The sequence below is a fragment of the Lynx rufus genome, unplaced genomic scaffold, assembly GCF_022079265.1.
Source record: "Lynx rufus isolate CCGP_SWC_20201006 ecotype Redwood Valley unplaced genomic scaffold, mLynRuf1.p SCAF_2, whole genome shotgun sequence".
Taxonomy (NCBI): Eukaryota; Metazoa; Chordata; class Mammalia; order Carnivora; family Felidae; genus Lynx; species Lynx rufus.
This window is the reverse complement of record NW_025814834.1, coordinates 8,610,464-8,627,052: the sequence shown is the minus strand read 5'-3', so window position 1 is coordinate 8,627,052 and position 16,589 is coordinate 8,610,464. Positions and strand designations below refer to the sequence as shown.

The 16,589-nt window shown below is 50.0% G+C and overlaps 1 protein-coding gene across 1 annotated transcript; it reads left to right on the top strand.

The window, feature by feature from the left end:
- Window positions 1-3,932: 3,932 nt before the first annotated feature.
- On the top strand, window positions 3,933-14,180 carry CUNH2orf72 (chromosome unknown C2orf72 homolog). Its single transcript, XM_047085302.1, has 3 exons — window positions 3,933-4,539; window positions 7,346-7,459; window positions 11,531-14,180. The coding sequence occupies exons 1-3, from the start codon at window positions 3,933-3,935 to the stop codon at window positions 11,668-11,670; spliced, it is 861 nt and encodes a 286-aa protein (XP_046941258.1). The 3' UTR covers window positions 11,671-14,180.
- Window positions 14,181-16,589: the final 2,409 nt, after the last annotated feature.

Here is a 16,589-nt window from a genome sequence, read left to right as displayed (position 1 = left end):
GGGAGGGGAAGGAGGGAGGGGTTGAGGGAAGGAAGAAGGAAAGATAGCCTGAAAGATCGGGAGACTAGAGGAGAAAGGAGGCACCGGAAACCAGACCAAAATCACTCCTTTTTCTCCAAATCAACACTTTTCTGTCACTCTTCCTACCAAGTTCTGCTTGAGGGACCATGAGGAAGCAAATTGTTCCAGAAATCCCAGTTTCACTCTACATCTTCATTGAAAACCAGAGAAATCAGAAAAAGCCTATTTGTTTCATGATATTGTCGAGGGCATGGACACAGAGGAGGGAAAAATAATCTTGGCTTCCTGCCTCTTTTTTTTTTTAAGGTCTTTGTAGTTTCCTGTTAATTTAATCCCTGAACCTTCGCCATGTAAATAGCGCAGGTAAAGATAAACTTCACTGGCCCTGGACTCTGACCTTTGTTTAACACCCACCCCTTCTCTGATTCATTCTCCATCCCACCTCTGGAAGGCTTGGAATTGTTACCTGGAAGTTTAAAGCCGAAGAATAAATAGAATAAATGGCTCGCGGCAGAGCATGTTGGTTTTAGACAAGCCTGGCAAGACAGTCCAAAAATAAGAGCAATGCTCTAGTCAGCTGCTGTGTCTTCCTCTCTTCCTCAAAGAAGTGACGTCGCTGGGGTCCATTACCTGTCTATTCGCTAGGTAGGACTCCCACAGGCTGTCGCCTCTGCACTTCTATGCACCCAGGCTGTGCTTTGCTGGCCCTGCATTGTACCATTTACTTAGACAAGAGTGATTTAAGCAAATGATTTAATCCCTCTTACTCAGTATTGTTGAGCACCCCTGTATTTATTTCTTGTCTTGTTGGAGTGCTTCCTCTAACAGTGTTTTCAAAGGGTGGCTATTTGCGAGAAAACTTCCGACCCTTTAAGTACCTGATAATTTAGCTAGAAATCAAAAATCTAGGTTCGAAGTTCTTTCTCTTTGATACTTTAAAAGTATGATTCAACTATCGTCTTAAATGCAGTGGTGCTGTGAAGAAATCTGAAGTCAATCTGATGTTTGTTCCTTCCTCAGCCCTCTGTTATCCAGGTGCCTGGAATACAGATGTGATGGCTGGCGCGGACGCTGCTAGCTTGGATTATGAAGATGAGATGGGGGGATAGTGATCTGGATTGAAACCTGAGTCCTCAAGAACTAGTGATACAAAGCTACTATGTCGGCCATGAGCGGTCCACCCCCACACTTCTACAAAAGGGAAAAATAAACTTTCATTGTGTTTGGAGTCTGTATTATCAGTAGCTGTTATTTGGAGTCTGTGTTATTAGTGGCTGAAATGAATCGTAATTCATGTCTTAATTAAATCTGATTAGTTTTCCCAGTGATTGATACTCACCTGGATATCAGCTACCCTGGAAGAAGCTAAAGCCTAAATCCTACCTTGTATCCCTCCTGGGGAGCTCAAAGAAGGGAGGGTGGTGGTGAGGACAAGGGAATTGCCTCTGGCATTACAGTGTAGACTTGGCTACCTCCAGGTCCCTCAGACCCCCCTCTGACCCTTACCAGGCACCACTCTCCCTTGGCCGCTACTCTTTTCATGAGCTAGGTCATGTGAGTGGAATGCCCTGACCCAGGCAGGGGGAAGAAGGGCCTGGACTTCGAGGGGCTGCCAGGTCCGGTTGTGCTATGCTTCCAACTCCAGCCTGATGTTACCATTCCTGGCTAGCACAACCATTTTCTGCCTCAGAGCGCCAGGGCAGCGATGGCGATAACTGTGGGGCTGGGGCTGGGCAACGATCCATCCAAGCCGATGCGGGCAGAGAAAAGTACATGTTGTGAGACATTCACTCATCCTACCCCCTTCTAGGGCCCCCAGCCCTTACCTGCAAGGGATTGCTGTTTCCTTCCCACCCTCCATGACCCAACCACCTGGTGCCTCCAAGGAGGTAGGATGGGGGGGGGGCGGGGAGAAGTTCTCATGGTTTGTGCGTTGCTTTCTTAATCCTCATCAACCCCCCTCTTGTTTCCGTGTCATCTTCAGGATTGTATTCACAGGAAGAGGCGAGCATCTCAAGTAGGTGACCCTTTTGTCAGCTCTGCATTACTTTTCTCATAGCACCGATCACCATCTGAAGCTATTATTTGTGTATTGTTCTCTCTCTCTCTCTCTCTCTCTCTCTCTCTCTCTCTCTCTCTCTCTACAAGTCCCCTCTAGAACAGCCTATCCAGTAGGGTAAGCTGTCTCCCCAGCACCGGGCACAATACACGGCAGAGATGCTCAGTACATACAAGTTGAGGGACTGAATCACTGAGCTGGTGCTGGAACCCAACCCTGATTCTGTCCCAGGGCTTCCAAATCTTGGGCTTTTCCCACCCAAGCCCCTGGATCTGTGCCCTGAACAAAGACCGTACACAATGAGAAGAGCTTTCTATGAACTAGGCTCACAACAAAGATATGGGGTCCTTACTCCAAGCACTGGTTAAAACAACCGCTGAATAATTTCGACTTAGGGCAGGGCTGCTTGCACATCTTCAAATTCCCACTGCTTGCACACAGTAGGTGCTCAAAAAAAGGTGTGTTTTATTGAATGGACATACGATTTCTCCGGGAGGAGATATTTCAGTATAATTATGGGGGGGGCAGGCAATAGGGTAACTGAAGAGCACATTGGGGGTTATATGGTGAAGGAGAGAGCTGAGCATGAATATGCTTTAGACCGAAAGGGAGTCAGCGGAAGTAAAGCACTGTCCACTGCCACAGCCATTAACCTCGTGCAGCTATTTACATTTCATTAAAACGAGATAAAATGTAAAATTCAGCTCCTCAGTTGCTAATAACAGCCACATGTGGCTTGTGACTACTGCATTGGACAGTATAGATCATATAAAATATTGTCATCATCAAAGAATGTTCCATTGGACAAAGCTGACCTAGACGCTTAGAATGAAAGTAAATGCACCCCTGCTTCTAACTTGGCCTACTGACATCCCCTTGTCACCCCCTAAACCACCACTACCCCTGCCCAGATCACAGCACCATCAGTGCCCCTACCTGCCTTCTTAAGCTTTCTGCTCCACAGGGAGTAAAGCTGTCGGCCTTCTTAGTTTTCACCTCCTTCCCCCCCAGCACCTGGGGCACTGCCCTGTGGACGATAAGTATTTGTTGCAATAATGAACCCTCAATTAGCTTTTGTTAAATGCTAACACCCAAAAGGGGAGTTAAGTGACAGAAGAGAAGAAATCCCTCTTTCCACTCTTTTCTCACCTCCCTACCCCATTGTCTGCTTTCCATCTCTGGTGCCCCCCACCCCACCCCTCCATCAACTCTAAAGCGGCATAGTTAGAGGAAGGTTAATTGTCAGGCTCAGGTGATGATCTCATGGCCAGGGGACAGAGCCTGGAATCAAGATCCACACTGACAGTGTGGAACCTTCTTGGGATTCTCTCTCTCTCCCTCTGTCTCTATCCCTCCCCTGCTCGTTCTCTCTCTCTCCCTCTTTCTCTCTCTCTTTCAAAATAAATAAAAATACACATTAGGGGGGAAAAAAAGAAGTATCTGTTCCAGGTCTCAAACCGATCTAACTTGTGAAGGTGTATTTGTTCACATAATTTTCTGTCTTCCTTCACCTTCGGCTGCCCTGTTCCTAGTATGTGCTCAATTTGTGTTTGTTGAATGGATGGATGAATCGGTGCCTGGATACACGGCCGGCCGGCTCGGTGTCCCCGCGTTGCCACAGACACTGCGGGAGGAGCCGCCCTTAGAGCCCTGGGGGGAGAGCCCCAGCCGCGCCCCCCCCCCCGCCCCCAGCAGCCGGCTGCGGCACGGAAAACGCGGCCCGCGGGCCGGGGGTCGGGCGGAGCTTGGCCCTCGGGGGCGTGTCCTACTGGGCCCGGGCGCCGGCGCCTCGAGAGGGGCGCTTCTGGCGCGCCCTGGCCCCGGCGGCCGCAGAGGACGCGCGGCGGCGGGCATGGAGCGCGAGCTGGAGGAGCTGGCGGCGCGGCCCCCGCGCCCGGCCGAGCCGCCCTTCCAGGCGCTGGTGGAGGCGGCGGGCGGCCGCGGGCAGGTGCTGCTGGTGGGCGAGCTGTGGGAGCGCGAGCAGAGCCGCGCACTGCTGCGGGACTTCGCCCGGGCCGTCTTCCCGCCGGAGCCAGGCGCGGGCAAGCCCGGCGGCGCGGGGCCCGGGGCGCCGGGGGCCGGGGCGCCGGGGGCGCAGAGGCCGCCCGGGACGGCGGGGGCGCGCGCCATCCGCTCGCCGCTCGTCTTCGTGCTGTGCCGCGCGTCCTCGCTGACCGCCCGCGAGCCGCGGCGCCGCCTGCGGGAGATGCTGCGGGACGTGCGCGGCCGGCGGCGGGCCGGCGCGGCGCTGGTCGGGGTGCTGGTGGCCGAGGCCGGGCCCGAGGACGCGGTGGCGCCGGGGCTGCGGCTCCTGGAGGCGCTCCTGCGCGCGGTGTTCGGCCGCCAGGCGGGGGGCCCGGTGCAGGCGGCCGCCTACCGCCCCGGCCACCCGGCCTCCAGCTTGGCCGTCCAGGCGGCCGCCTGCAGAGCGCTGCAAGCTGCGGGGCCCGCGCGAGCAGGTGAGACGACGAGGCCCGGGAGCGGGCGGGCGGGCGGCGTCGGGGGCGGGGGGGGGGGGAAGACCCCCAAGTTGGAACTCTTTAGGCCGGCTTCCCTCCTGGTGCACCACAGTAAACTGAGGCCGGGAGAGAGGGGAGGTGCCTAGCACTAGGTCTTCCAGCTAGCGCAGTGGGCAGTGGGCCCTGGGCACGGGATCCAGTCTGTTCCGGAAGGATCCAGAGAGCCTTAGAGATGCAGGAGGGCTTGGAAAAGCCGAGCGGGCAAGCTCGAGGCAGGGGAAGTTGGTGGAGAGAAGACTGGATTGGGCTGGGAGCTGGGGGGAGGGAGAGGAGGTGAGAAAGCCTCAGGATGCCCAAGTTTAAAGGTGGGGAGGAGAACAGACCCGGGACTAAGGGCTTGGCTGTGCGCGGAGCTTCTAGGACGCTGTGCAGCTAGAGATGCGACGGGGACGGGGAGGCTCAGTGCAGAAGCGCCAAGGGCTTATCATAGGAATAAGGAAAGGAATAGACGCCAAGACTTGGAGGTAGGGGGACAGGGTGTGAGGGACTGGGGGCCCAGAATTTTCTAATCCTTCTTGGCTACCCACTCTGTGCGCACCCACTGCTGTGTTTCTCTCTACGTTCTCCTGAAGTGGGAGGAGGGGAGTGAGAGGCTTTTCCCAGCCTGGGTGACGACGCTGGGGGCAGTGTCAGAATCTCCTCCACCAACAAGAGCTTTTCTGTATCTCAGGATTAAAGTACAGACATTAAGTGTAGCTGGATCCGGCAAAGCTGAGAGGTGGCAGGATTGTTCTTTGCGTTCCCAGATCCCTCGCCACCCTCACTTTTCCAGCATCTGCTGCCCCCCAAGCCCTCCAGCCTTCCCTGCTTGCTAAAGAGTTAATGAAGACAAAGACTGTGTTCTGCTTCCCTGGGCACTGGTGTGTTAACCAGAAACTGGGAGATGCCAGGCTTGCAGGGGAGCCTTTTCCAGCAAGGAGACCTGGGACCTCTGATGGCACAGATGTCACAGACCTACAAGCTAGCCTGGCCTGCCACGGTGAAGGCCGTGCAGCTCAGCCTTAGAGCCTGCCCCAACCTTCCCCCACATGCCTGCAACCCTTTTCTCTCGAATCTGTGAGCTAGCCAGCTAAATTTGAAACTCTGCAAGCAGTAGCCTGAAAGACGTGGGGAATGTCCTGAGGTGGGTTATTATTGTGATTGTGGATGCCAGCTTCTTCACTGACCTGGCCCCATGGGGCAGAGGAGGGAATTTACACAACCAAATATTCTGTGCTTAATGAGCTGGTGCCTAGAAAATTCTGAGTTCTCAGTCTCTTTGCCCTGTTCCATTCTCCAGAAGCAACTTTTAATTCCCCGGAGCCAAGCGTGCTCTGGCCTCCTAAGTTTTTGTACACATTACAGTTGCCTTGAATGCAGTTGCCTCGAATGAAAGCCATTTTCCCATCCTCCTCTTCACCTGACCAATCCCATCTCATCTTTTGGGACTGGACTTCCTCTTCCAGAAAGCCTTCCCCAACCCTCCCTACTCCCCCTTGTAAATTTGCAAGTGAAATCCCAGAACTCGAAACCGGGTGGTTTTGTCACTTTCCCTCTTAAGTGACATTATATTCCCATTTCCCAACACCCTGCCTGGCCTGCAGAATCCTTGCCTCCTATCAACACTTAAGAAATTTTTTTTTTAATTTTTTTTTTTACCCTTTATTTTTGAGACAGAGAGAGACAGAGCACGAACGGGGGAGGGTCAGAGAAAGGGAGACACAGAATCTGAAACAGGCTCCAGGCTCTGAGCTGTCAGCACAGAGCCCGACGCGGGGCTCGAACTCGCAGACCACGAAATCATGACCCGAGCGGAAGTCGGCCACTTAACCGACTGAGCCACCCAGGCGCCCCAACACTTAAGAAATTTTAACACTCTGCAAGGGAATCATTCTCTACTGCTTAAACTCGTTTCTACTTTTTTAAAAACATACTAAACAACAATGAAACCTTTCATGACCAAAAGTCATGAGTGTGGTTGTAACTCATTGTCCCCTGGTTTCTTCAGGGTTCTTGCAGTGGGTGGCACCATGGCTTCCTTTGCTGCGGTTTTGCTGGCAGCTGGGTCTGGCTTTTTAAAGTTTTCCAGTCTGTTTCCTCCCTGCCTGATAGTTATTACACTTTCAGGTTGCCTGCCTTTTGGCAGTGACCTTTTACCTAGTTTATGTTTAGTTCAAATCCTAATCCAACTAAGCATCCAGTCTCGTTAGGAGAGGGTACAAATTAAGAGTAAATAGATCCCAAGTAAGGATTTATGAACAGGACATTTTGTGTCCCAATTGGCTTTCTCCAGAGAGTTGGGACTCTCTGGGACTGAGGTGCTACTATATAATAAGGAAACTAGACTCAACATGTAATTGTTTTATTGTAATTATCAAAAAAGATTAAATCTGTTCCCATTAAGAAATAGTTTGAACTAAACCCAGGGGGAGAATTTCTGCTCTTTGAGTATTTTCTTTGGTGCTATGGAATTGTTAGTTTCATGGCAGTTGTGTTACACGGTTTCCCAGGCACGATACCCACATCATAGGGTTTTGAGAAGATAAAATAACATAATATATATAAAGCAATCTTTTATGGGGGGGCTCAATTTTTTTTAAGTATAAAAAGTCCACCCCATTTTATAAATCAAAATCCTTGTGTTTTTAATCAAACAGTTGAAACTAGGGCAGTTGATGATTGAAGCTCTTGGTTTGCTGAACAGATAATCTCTCAGTCCTGTCAAGCACACTCACCTGCTGCCTCTGGGACTTTGTGTTCTTTCTAGTGGCAGGAGCCTGGGAGAGACCCGGCCTCCCAGCACTGCTGGCGTGCTTTTCTTGGGGTCCCTGGAGCCGGGGGAAGGACCCAGATGCCACCTCCCCCAGTGACCCAGCTCAGGGTGAGTGTGCTGCCTTCCTGGCCTTCTGGACCCTGAGGGCCAGGTGCTTGGGATTATGGGAATGGTCATGTGCTCACAGGGACCTGAGGGATAGAGTGGACCAACATCCATGGAGCACCCGCCATGTGCGGGGCGTGGAGGTGAGTGATGTGAGGTGCCCCTGCCACTGGGCGAGGCACACAGGCTCCCCAGCAGGGCTCTAGCCCCGTGGGTCTCTGACTAATGAAGGCAGTTGGTGCGGGCAGGGCTGCCCTGCCGGTGCCCGCCAGGTGCATAGCGGGGCACTTGGAGCCAGACGCATTCCATCTCCCCTGAGGATCCGGGGAGTATCAGGAACAAGTGACCAGGCAGCTAGGGGTTGGAGATCGTCCTAGGCGGAAATGGTAAGACTTAGAGAGGAAGTACTGTGAACGAAGGCTTGACGGCATGATGTCATGCTCCAAAAAGGAGCCCCTTGTCGGGAGAGCCGGGGGTGAGGTATGGGAGACTGGTAGGGCTAAGGCTGAAGAGGAGAGTTTACACCAAATTGGGCCCCTGGACCCAAGTGTCTGGGGAATAGTGAGCCACTGGTCGTTCTGAGCGGGGGGTGTCCAGAGTAGAGGTGTTTGGGAGAGGTGGCAGAGTGCGGAGCAGGGAGAGACAAGAGGCAGAACCAGTTAGCAGGGGACCGCCCGGTCCTAGGAGGAACAATGGGCAGCCTGGACCCAATGCTGGCAGTTTGGGAACGGAGAGGAAGGAACTCAGCCCGAAGCCATTTTTAGGGTAGGATCATCAGGCCACTAATAGGAGAAGGGGAGGCAAGAAAGTCCTACGAAGTCCCCAGAAGCACTCTGTAGGCATTGAGGCTGTTGTGACAGAGACAAGAAGTACCAGGGGAGTTAAGTTGTAACCAGCCGAATGTATGTGGCCTGCACCCCCAAAGTGTACTGAACAGTACAGCTCTGTTACAGAACGGGCAATGTTTTATTTATTTTTTAAAGAATTTTTTTTAATGTTTATTTATTTTTGAGAGCGAAGGAGGGGCTGAGAGCGAAGGGGACAGAGGATCCGAAGCAGGCTCCGCACCGTCAGCGGAGAGCCCCTATATGTGGGGCTCGAACTCACGAACGTGAGATCATGACCTGAGCCAAAGTGGGACGCTTAACTGACTGAGCCACCCAGGCGCCCCCAGGGGCAAATGTTCTTTATGTTCAAAAAAAATCATAAATCAAATCAAAAATCAGAAGGTGAGGTATCAGCCTTCTACTGGCACGTAACAAGTTACCATAAACTTAGTGGCTTAACACAATGCCCATGAATTCTTCTCGATTTCCATGGGTTAAGCCTGGGCAGGGCTTAGCTGGGCCTTCCGTTCAGGGTCTCATAAAGCTGCATCTGAGTGTCTGCCGGGCTGCAGTCCTTTCTGGAGCCTGAGTCCTTCAAGCTCACTTCGTTGTGGACAGAATTCACTTCTTTGCTGCTATAGGACTGAGGCCCCTGCCTTGTTGGTGGCTGTTAGCTGGGGCTGTTCTCTGCTCTGACAGTCACACCTCTACACATCTCTCAACACAACAATTGCTTCTTCAATTAGCAGGAGACTTTCTAGTCTCCTGTTACGTCACTTAATCATCAAATGTCACCTTTGTCATATACGGTACCCTAATCGAGGGATTCACAGGTCCCACCCACACTCAGAGAAGGGGATTATACAGGATGGATACGCCAAGGAATGGAAATCTTAAGGGTCATCTTAGAATTCTGCCTATCACAGGTGAAAGCTCAAAAAAATTGAAAAAGCAAAACAAGTATTTAAGTCATTTGCTTAATTCTGCCACTTAAAAGTAACTATAATCTGCATTTTGGTGTAGACCAGTCTATTCATCGTTCTACCTATCTAGATCCACTTGTGTTATAGAAATTTTAATAAATATACTTCTATATAATGTATGCATCATCTGCAAAATGCATCAGATATTTAAAACATTTAATTACAAAAATGTTCACTTCAACTTTTCAATCATCATTTTGGATATTTTGGGGAACCAAAGGAAAAAAATAATAAAGCAAAGGAATCCTAAACAATTTTACAGAGATCTTGTATAACTTCCCCCTCTGTAGCATATGACAAATTTTTTCAGTGTTTTTCAATTTATTATTTTTATTATTTTTTTTAATTTTTTTTTCAACGTTTATTTATTTTTGGGACAGAGAGAGACAGAGCATGAACGGGCGAGGGGCAGAGAGAGAGGGAGACACAGAATCGGAAACAGGCTCCAGGCTCTGAGCCATCAGCCCAGAGCCTGACGCGGAGCTCGAACTCCCGGACCGCGAGATCGTGACCTGGCTGAAGTCGGACGCTTAACCGACTGCGCCACCCAGGCGCCCCTATTTTTATTTTTGAGAGAAAGCACACACAGCATGTGCATGGGTAGAGGAGGGCGAGAGAGAGAGAGAGAGAGAGAGAGAGAGAGAGAGAGAGAATCTCAAGCAGCCTCCACGCTCATTGCAGAGTCTGATGCAGGGCTCGATCCCACGACCCTGGGTTCATGACCTAAGGTGAAATCAAGAGTTGGATGCTCAACTGACTGAGCCACCCGGGCGTCCCAACAATTTTTTTTAAGTTCTGTTTGGTTAAGTAATCTCTACACCCCACTTGGTATTCAAACTTATGACTCTAAGATCAAGAGTCACATGCTCTTCTTCTTTTTTTAAGTATATTTATTTATTTTGAGAGAGAGAGAGGGAGGGAGGAGCAGAGAGAAAGGGAGAGAGAGAATCCCAAGAAAGCTGTGTGCTGAGAGTGCAGAGCCTGATGTGGGGCTCAAACCCACGAACCGCAAGATCATGACCTGAGCCGAAACCAAGAGTTGGATGCTTAACTGACTGAGCCACCCAGGTGTCTCTGTAGCATATAACAAATTATTTAATCTCAAGTAGAAGCAAATGTATTAAAATGAAAATTGCATTCATGGACTATGTGTAGGCAATGATATAACATACATAATAAATATAAGATTATACAGGCAGACATTTATACATAGTTTTGCAATCAGCTTCCTTCACAATAACATATGGTGGCTGCAGTATTCCACGGCAATGATTGCATATCAACGATATCTTTTCTCTTTTGAGGGGATAGTGTGTAATTGTAGATTCACATGCAGTTGTAAGAAATCATACAAAGAGATCCTGTGCACTTGGCCCAGTTTCCCTCAATGGTAACATCTTGTGTGAAACTATCGGATAATATTACCACTGGGATATTGACATTGAAACAATCCACAGATCCTCCTCAGAGTTCCCCAGTTTTACTTGTATTTGTGTGTGTGTGTGTGTGTGTGTGTGTGTGTGTGTGTGTTTAGTTCTATGGAATTTTATGTATCTTTTTTTTAAGGTTTATTTCTTTATTTTGAGAGAGAGAGCATGCACATGTGTGCACGCAGGGGAGTGGCAAGGGCAGAGAGAGAGGGGGAGAGAGAATCCCAAGCAGGCTCTGTGCTGACAGTGGCAAGCCCGACTGGGCTCGAACTCACGAACCGTGAGATCGTGACCTGAGTTGAAGTCAGATGTTCACCCGACTGAGCCACCCAGGCACCTGCCCCATGCATCATTTTTAATGCCTGACTCCCATCCTATGGGTGAGCCGTGGTTACCCCATCCCGTGGTTGCACATCTAATCGGTATGTTTGCTTTCAGCTGCAGGCAGAGAAAGCAGGCATAGCAGCACAGGCATTCAGTATCTCACCTAAAAGACGGTCTAGTGGTAGAGTCCGCTTCAGAGCTGGTCGATTCAGGGGCCCAGATTCTTTCCTTCTCTCCGCTGGGCTGCCGTCACTGTTGTTTCATCCTTGGGCTGGTAGCAAGACGGCCGCAGCAGCTCCACTAATTATCCCTAATTATCTCCATAGGATAAAATCCTAGAAGTGGAATTCATGGGTCAAAGGGTATGTACATTTTTAAGGTTTTTGATATGTATTTCACTGTGGTTTTTAAGTAGATATTTGCTGAGGCCAACTCTCTCCCTTTCACTCCTAGTTTATTCACTCCCAAACTTGACCTTCTGATCGGGTGGTTCCTGCTCTTGTGTTCCAGGTCACCTCCAGGACCCTGAGGAGGAGCTGGCCCTGACAGACGTGTTTCCCAATGGAGACTGTGAGGAACCCAGAAAGGGGCTGAGAGCCTGTGATGGATTTGTCCACACTCCGGCTGAGCCCGCTGGAGACTCAAGATGAAGGCCGGACACCCGGACTGCCTGGGCTCGAACCTGCACTCTGGGGACTGGCGCCTTCTCACTGAGCCCCCTTGCCTCCATGGTGACCTTGGAATGGTGGTGACCACAAAGGCCCCTGCTGCCAGGGGGCTGCCGCATTGAGCCAGCTGGGAAAACTTATTTTCCTGGAACCTGCCCCCACCTCATAATTTGCTCAGTCTCTGATCACAGTGAGGTTATTTGTTCTTTCTGTACCTCAGTTTCCCTGTACCATTGGGACAGATGGCTGTCTCCTTTGAGGCTCTGTGGTGCTGTGGCAGCCTGTGGTGTGTTTGCATGAGCATCCATCATTTCAAGTGCGACTGGAAAGAACTCTGGACCAGAAGTCATCAGATCTGGGGGGAGTGGTCTTAGACATGTCACTGAACCTTTGTGGCTTCTGTTTCTCAAATACATGAGGGGACTACCAGCCCAGGGGCTCTCACCCAAGGGCCAGGCTGCTGCTCCAGGCAGCATTGGAAACTTTGAGTGTGCGTGTGTGTGTGCGTGTGTGTGTGTGTGTGTGTGTGTGTGTTGGGAGGGTTACTGTAACTATGAGGTGCCCTTGGCACTCAGTGGTTATTTTACAACGTACAGGACAATCTCAAACAGCAAATTATTGTTCCATCCAAATTGCTCATCATGGCAACCTTGAGAAACTCTGGATGAGCCAATCCCTTCTCCCTGTGAAATTCTAGGACGAGTCCCCTGGAGCAGAGAGGGTTGGGCTTCCCAAGACCCTGGCTCCCAGAGCAAGCCAAAATAAAGACTGCATTGCTGCCCTGGGGGCCTATTGGGCCAGAGACAAGACATCCAAGTACTTTGCATGCCCTCTCTCTTCCTCATGTTGACATTGATCTGTGCCAAAGCCTTTGAGAATAAGAATGATAGGAATGGCCCACAGGACCAAACAAGGAAAGGTAGGAATAAAGACATGGGACTTTCTCTCGATCTCAGGCCCTTGTCCAAGGTCAAAGCAAACCCAGCCCAGAGGTGCCAAGTTCCTGAATCATTTTTTCTCTGTTTATGAGTCAGATAGGGTCGATGATGTTCCCTTAAAAGCCAGGAAAGCCATCCGTTCACTTGTAGAAGGAGCTCTGCATTACCTCCATTGCCTTCCTTGCCTGCCCCTGGAGTTAATACAGTCTTTGGAGTGGCAAGCGCATCTCCTGATTTTCCGTGGTAGGAAGCGCTATCTAAGCAAAGTAGCTGAATTCATTCATTCGTGCACGGTTTGCTCAGCAGACGTGCTGTTGGGCAGGTTTCTGCCCAGGGTTCTGCAAGATGCTGCATGACTTCCAGTAGTTATTTTGGTTTCCATTTCTGGTACCAAAATGTGGAATTGGGGTTGAGGGGCTGTATGAGATCAAGGAGGGTCCCTCCTGGCTCTATGCTTCAATTTATTCTTCATAATCAGCCTAATTCAACCCCTCTCTGCCTCATGGGGATAGTGTAAGGGCAGACAGGGTGACATCTTATTTGGGGCTTGGTTAACAGCAGGTGTCATTTTAATAATGCAAGGCTGTCTCACCGATAAGTGGACCCAGCTGACCTCCTTCTCCGCAAGAATGAACTCAATGAATTAACTTTTGATTTTGTTTTAAAATGGGGAGACTGGTATTTTTGAAGCTGCTATATTTTTCTATTTCTCTGTTAATTTCTTTGTAATAATCGGGTTGGAGTTTTGTTATTTGGTGGGGGGAGGGAGCTTTTATTAAGTTAGGAAGTTACCTAAGGCAGAAGTTCCAAGGCAGCCCGCCTCTGCTGTGTTCAAAAATCTTTTGTATTTGTTAACAATATCTGAGACTTGAGAGATTGCACATAAAAAAGCTAGTTTTCTAGGGTGGAGGATGGGGCAATGCCATCATCTCCAGTTTGCTGCAACCCCCTCCCCTGATTGGAGGCCCCCTCCCAGCCATCTACACCGCCCCCCATCCACTGCACTTCACTCACGTAAGCCACCTGCCTGATCCTGGAGGACATAGGAGTTTGCAAGCCTGTGGGGTAAAGGGTGGTTTGCATATTATTTTTTCATTGCTTTCAGTATCTCTGGTGAATAGTGGAAGAGAGAAGGTCTTTACTGAGATTTGTGTTCTGCCTCCCAACAGATAAACACAAGACTGAGATCCTTCCGGGTCTAGCTTGGCTTCCTTGACACATGGCTAAGATAAGCACTGTCCTTTTAGGAACAGCCTAGTTGATATTTTTTAGCAGACAGAGGAGTTAGGTGCTGGAAGGGATGACCTTGGTGGTAGATCTCTTCCAAGGACTCTTCCAAGGCATGAAGATTGGATGGGCCTGTCCGAGAATAGAGGCCCCGGATTAAGTCGGTGGTACCAGGAGCCATTGGCGAAGGCCTCCGGTCAAGTCATGGTCTGGACTGTTGGGTATTAATCCTTCTAATATGGCAGTAATTGTGCTGCTTCTGACTTGAATCAATAATTCCTTATATCTAATAAAACCAAACGGTACCTCATTGCTGTCTAATCAAAACCAGAATGGATCTTCCCTTTCATTTTCATAAGGTGTTCCTTGCAAGGGCCCCTGGGAGCAGAGCATCTGGGCAAAAGGTGGGAACTTCTGGAATAGTTTGGCCTGAAACACTTCCATTCCCGCCCTAGATCACACCTCCACCACCCTATTGGCTAGAATTGGAAAATCTATAGCTGGAAAGTAAATACTTGAAATTTTTGAAAAAGATAACATTTAGCTTGGTATTTAACAGGATGTGTGTGTTTTGTGTGCCCATATGAGCATGTTTAATGAGACCAAATGGCCTTGCCTGAGTCTCAGAGAGCCCTTTATCATTTGTGTCATGGTGCCTTTCCTCTCAAAGAATTTGTCTCCAAGACTTGCCACACAGAAGGAATCCGTTGGTTGTCAAACCAAAAACAAGGCAAAGCTGCAAAGGGGCCAAGGGCCGAGCCCCCCATACCTGTGTGCTCTAAACAAGTCCCTCTTATCCCAGACAGAGAACCCAGGGCCCAGCCTCACCGGAAAAGGTGATGGCAGCCATGTTAACCTGATGGCAGCTGCACTTCAAAGTGTAACAGAACCGCGCTGCGGGGCTGGGTTCCCTGTAGTCAGCAGGCCTGCACTTTGTCCTGTTTGGATGGCAAACGCGATCAGCGCAGTGGAGACAGCCTTTTGTGTTGTGCCCAGGGGCTGCACAACTCCCCTCTGACCTGGTTTTGTGTGTTAGTGGATCAAGGATTGAGACAGACCGTTGTTTGTGTAATTTTAGAGTTCAAAGGAAATGAGGTACAAGGCAGCGTGGATGACCAGGATCCTGCATGAATTCCTCAGGTGCCTTTGGCCCCTGAGCCAGAGCCCTCTGGTTGCATTATACTTGGGGCTGCCGAATCGGGAACAGAAACAGAGCCTACCAGCCGGGCCATGCCATGGCTCACAGACCTACCGAAGGGACCAGGGTGTGGGATTGCTTGGGTCCGAAGTTGGGCTGGGCACTAGGGCCACTGTGGGTCCAGGGCTTGGCAAGGGCGAGAGACCCCTCTGGCTTCTTCCCTGAGCTCCCCAGCCCCAGCCAGGGCTCCTGCTTCAAATGCAGACCCACACCTGCATGTTCCATGGCTGGTGAAATTCAGAGACACTCCAGTAGGAGTTCAGATGTTAAGTCTTAAGTCAGGCTTGTTGCTATCGTTCTCTGCACTCATTTGGAGTAGTTAGGCACTTAGTCCTTGTGACTAAGCTCTCATTTTGAGTTCTGGTTACCAATACTGGGCCTCTGTCTTGTCACCCTGCGTTCCCTTTTCCTCACTGGTCAGTGAGGGCTTCTCAGATCATTCCCCCAACCCCAGACTATCCTAACCCTGACCACCTGCTGTCCCAGATATATCGCCCACTCCAGAACTCCTGGCTGCCAGGACAGCCACTCCAAGCCCCTTGCTCCCTGATGGGAGTGGGTCTCACCCTTAGCCTCTGCCCCTCAGTCCGGTCTGGTCCAGCACGTGCCAGCACCAAAGAGCAGAACCAGGCCCAAGTGGCAAGTCGGAACGAGAGTTCTGGGTAGGTCTAGACCGGCCCTGTCTAAGAGAAATCTAACATCAGGGACGTATATATGTCGGTTTAGATTTTCTAGTAGCCACATTAGAAAAAAGTAGGGGCGCCTGGGTGGCTCAGTTGGTTAAACATCCAACTCGTGATTTTGGCTCAGGTCAGGATCTCACAGTTTGTGAGGTCAAGCCCCACATCGGGCTCTGCACTGATCGTGGAGCCTGCTTGGGATTTTCTCCCCCTCTCTCTGCTCCTCCCTTGCTCATGAGCACTCTCTCTCTCACTCTCTCTCAAAATAAATAAACTTGAAAAAAAGGAAAGAAAAATAATTGACTAAAGCAATGAAATTAATTTAAATAATATATCTTATTTAGCCCCATATATCCAAAATAATATTATTTCAACTTAAATATAGAAAGATTTTGAGACATTTGGCATCTTTGAAATTCTGTGAGAATTTTACACTTCGAGCTCAATTCAGACACTAAATTTTTGTTCAAAGTACTTGATATTGTTCCAAACATACTTAGAAGTTTCCCATAACTGAATTGGGCGCCAGTCTTTAAGTTTCAATGAGATAAAATAAAATTTAATTTAAAAGTCAGTTCCTGGATTGAACAGCCACATATCCAGGGCTCAATATCACCTGTCGCTAGTGGCCACCGGATGTGAAAGCAAGAGTCTAGAGAACACTGGAAAGGTGGAGACCTGTCTTGGGGGTTCACTGTGGGGTTCCCACCCCCCCCCCCCCAGACTCCCAGCAAGGAGTTGTCCTCATGGAGACCATGCCTAGGGTGGAGAGATTTCAGCATCTCAGATGGCTTTGCAGGTCTCTGGGCCTCGGTCCACCCGGGGCGATTCTCGCCCCATCCAGGCCTTTCCCTCCCA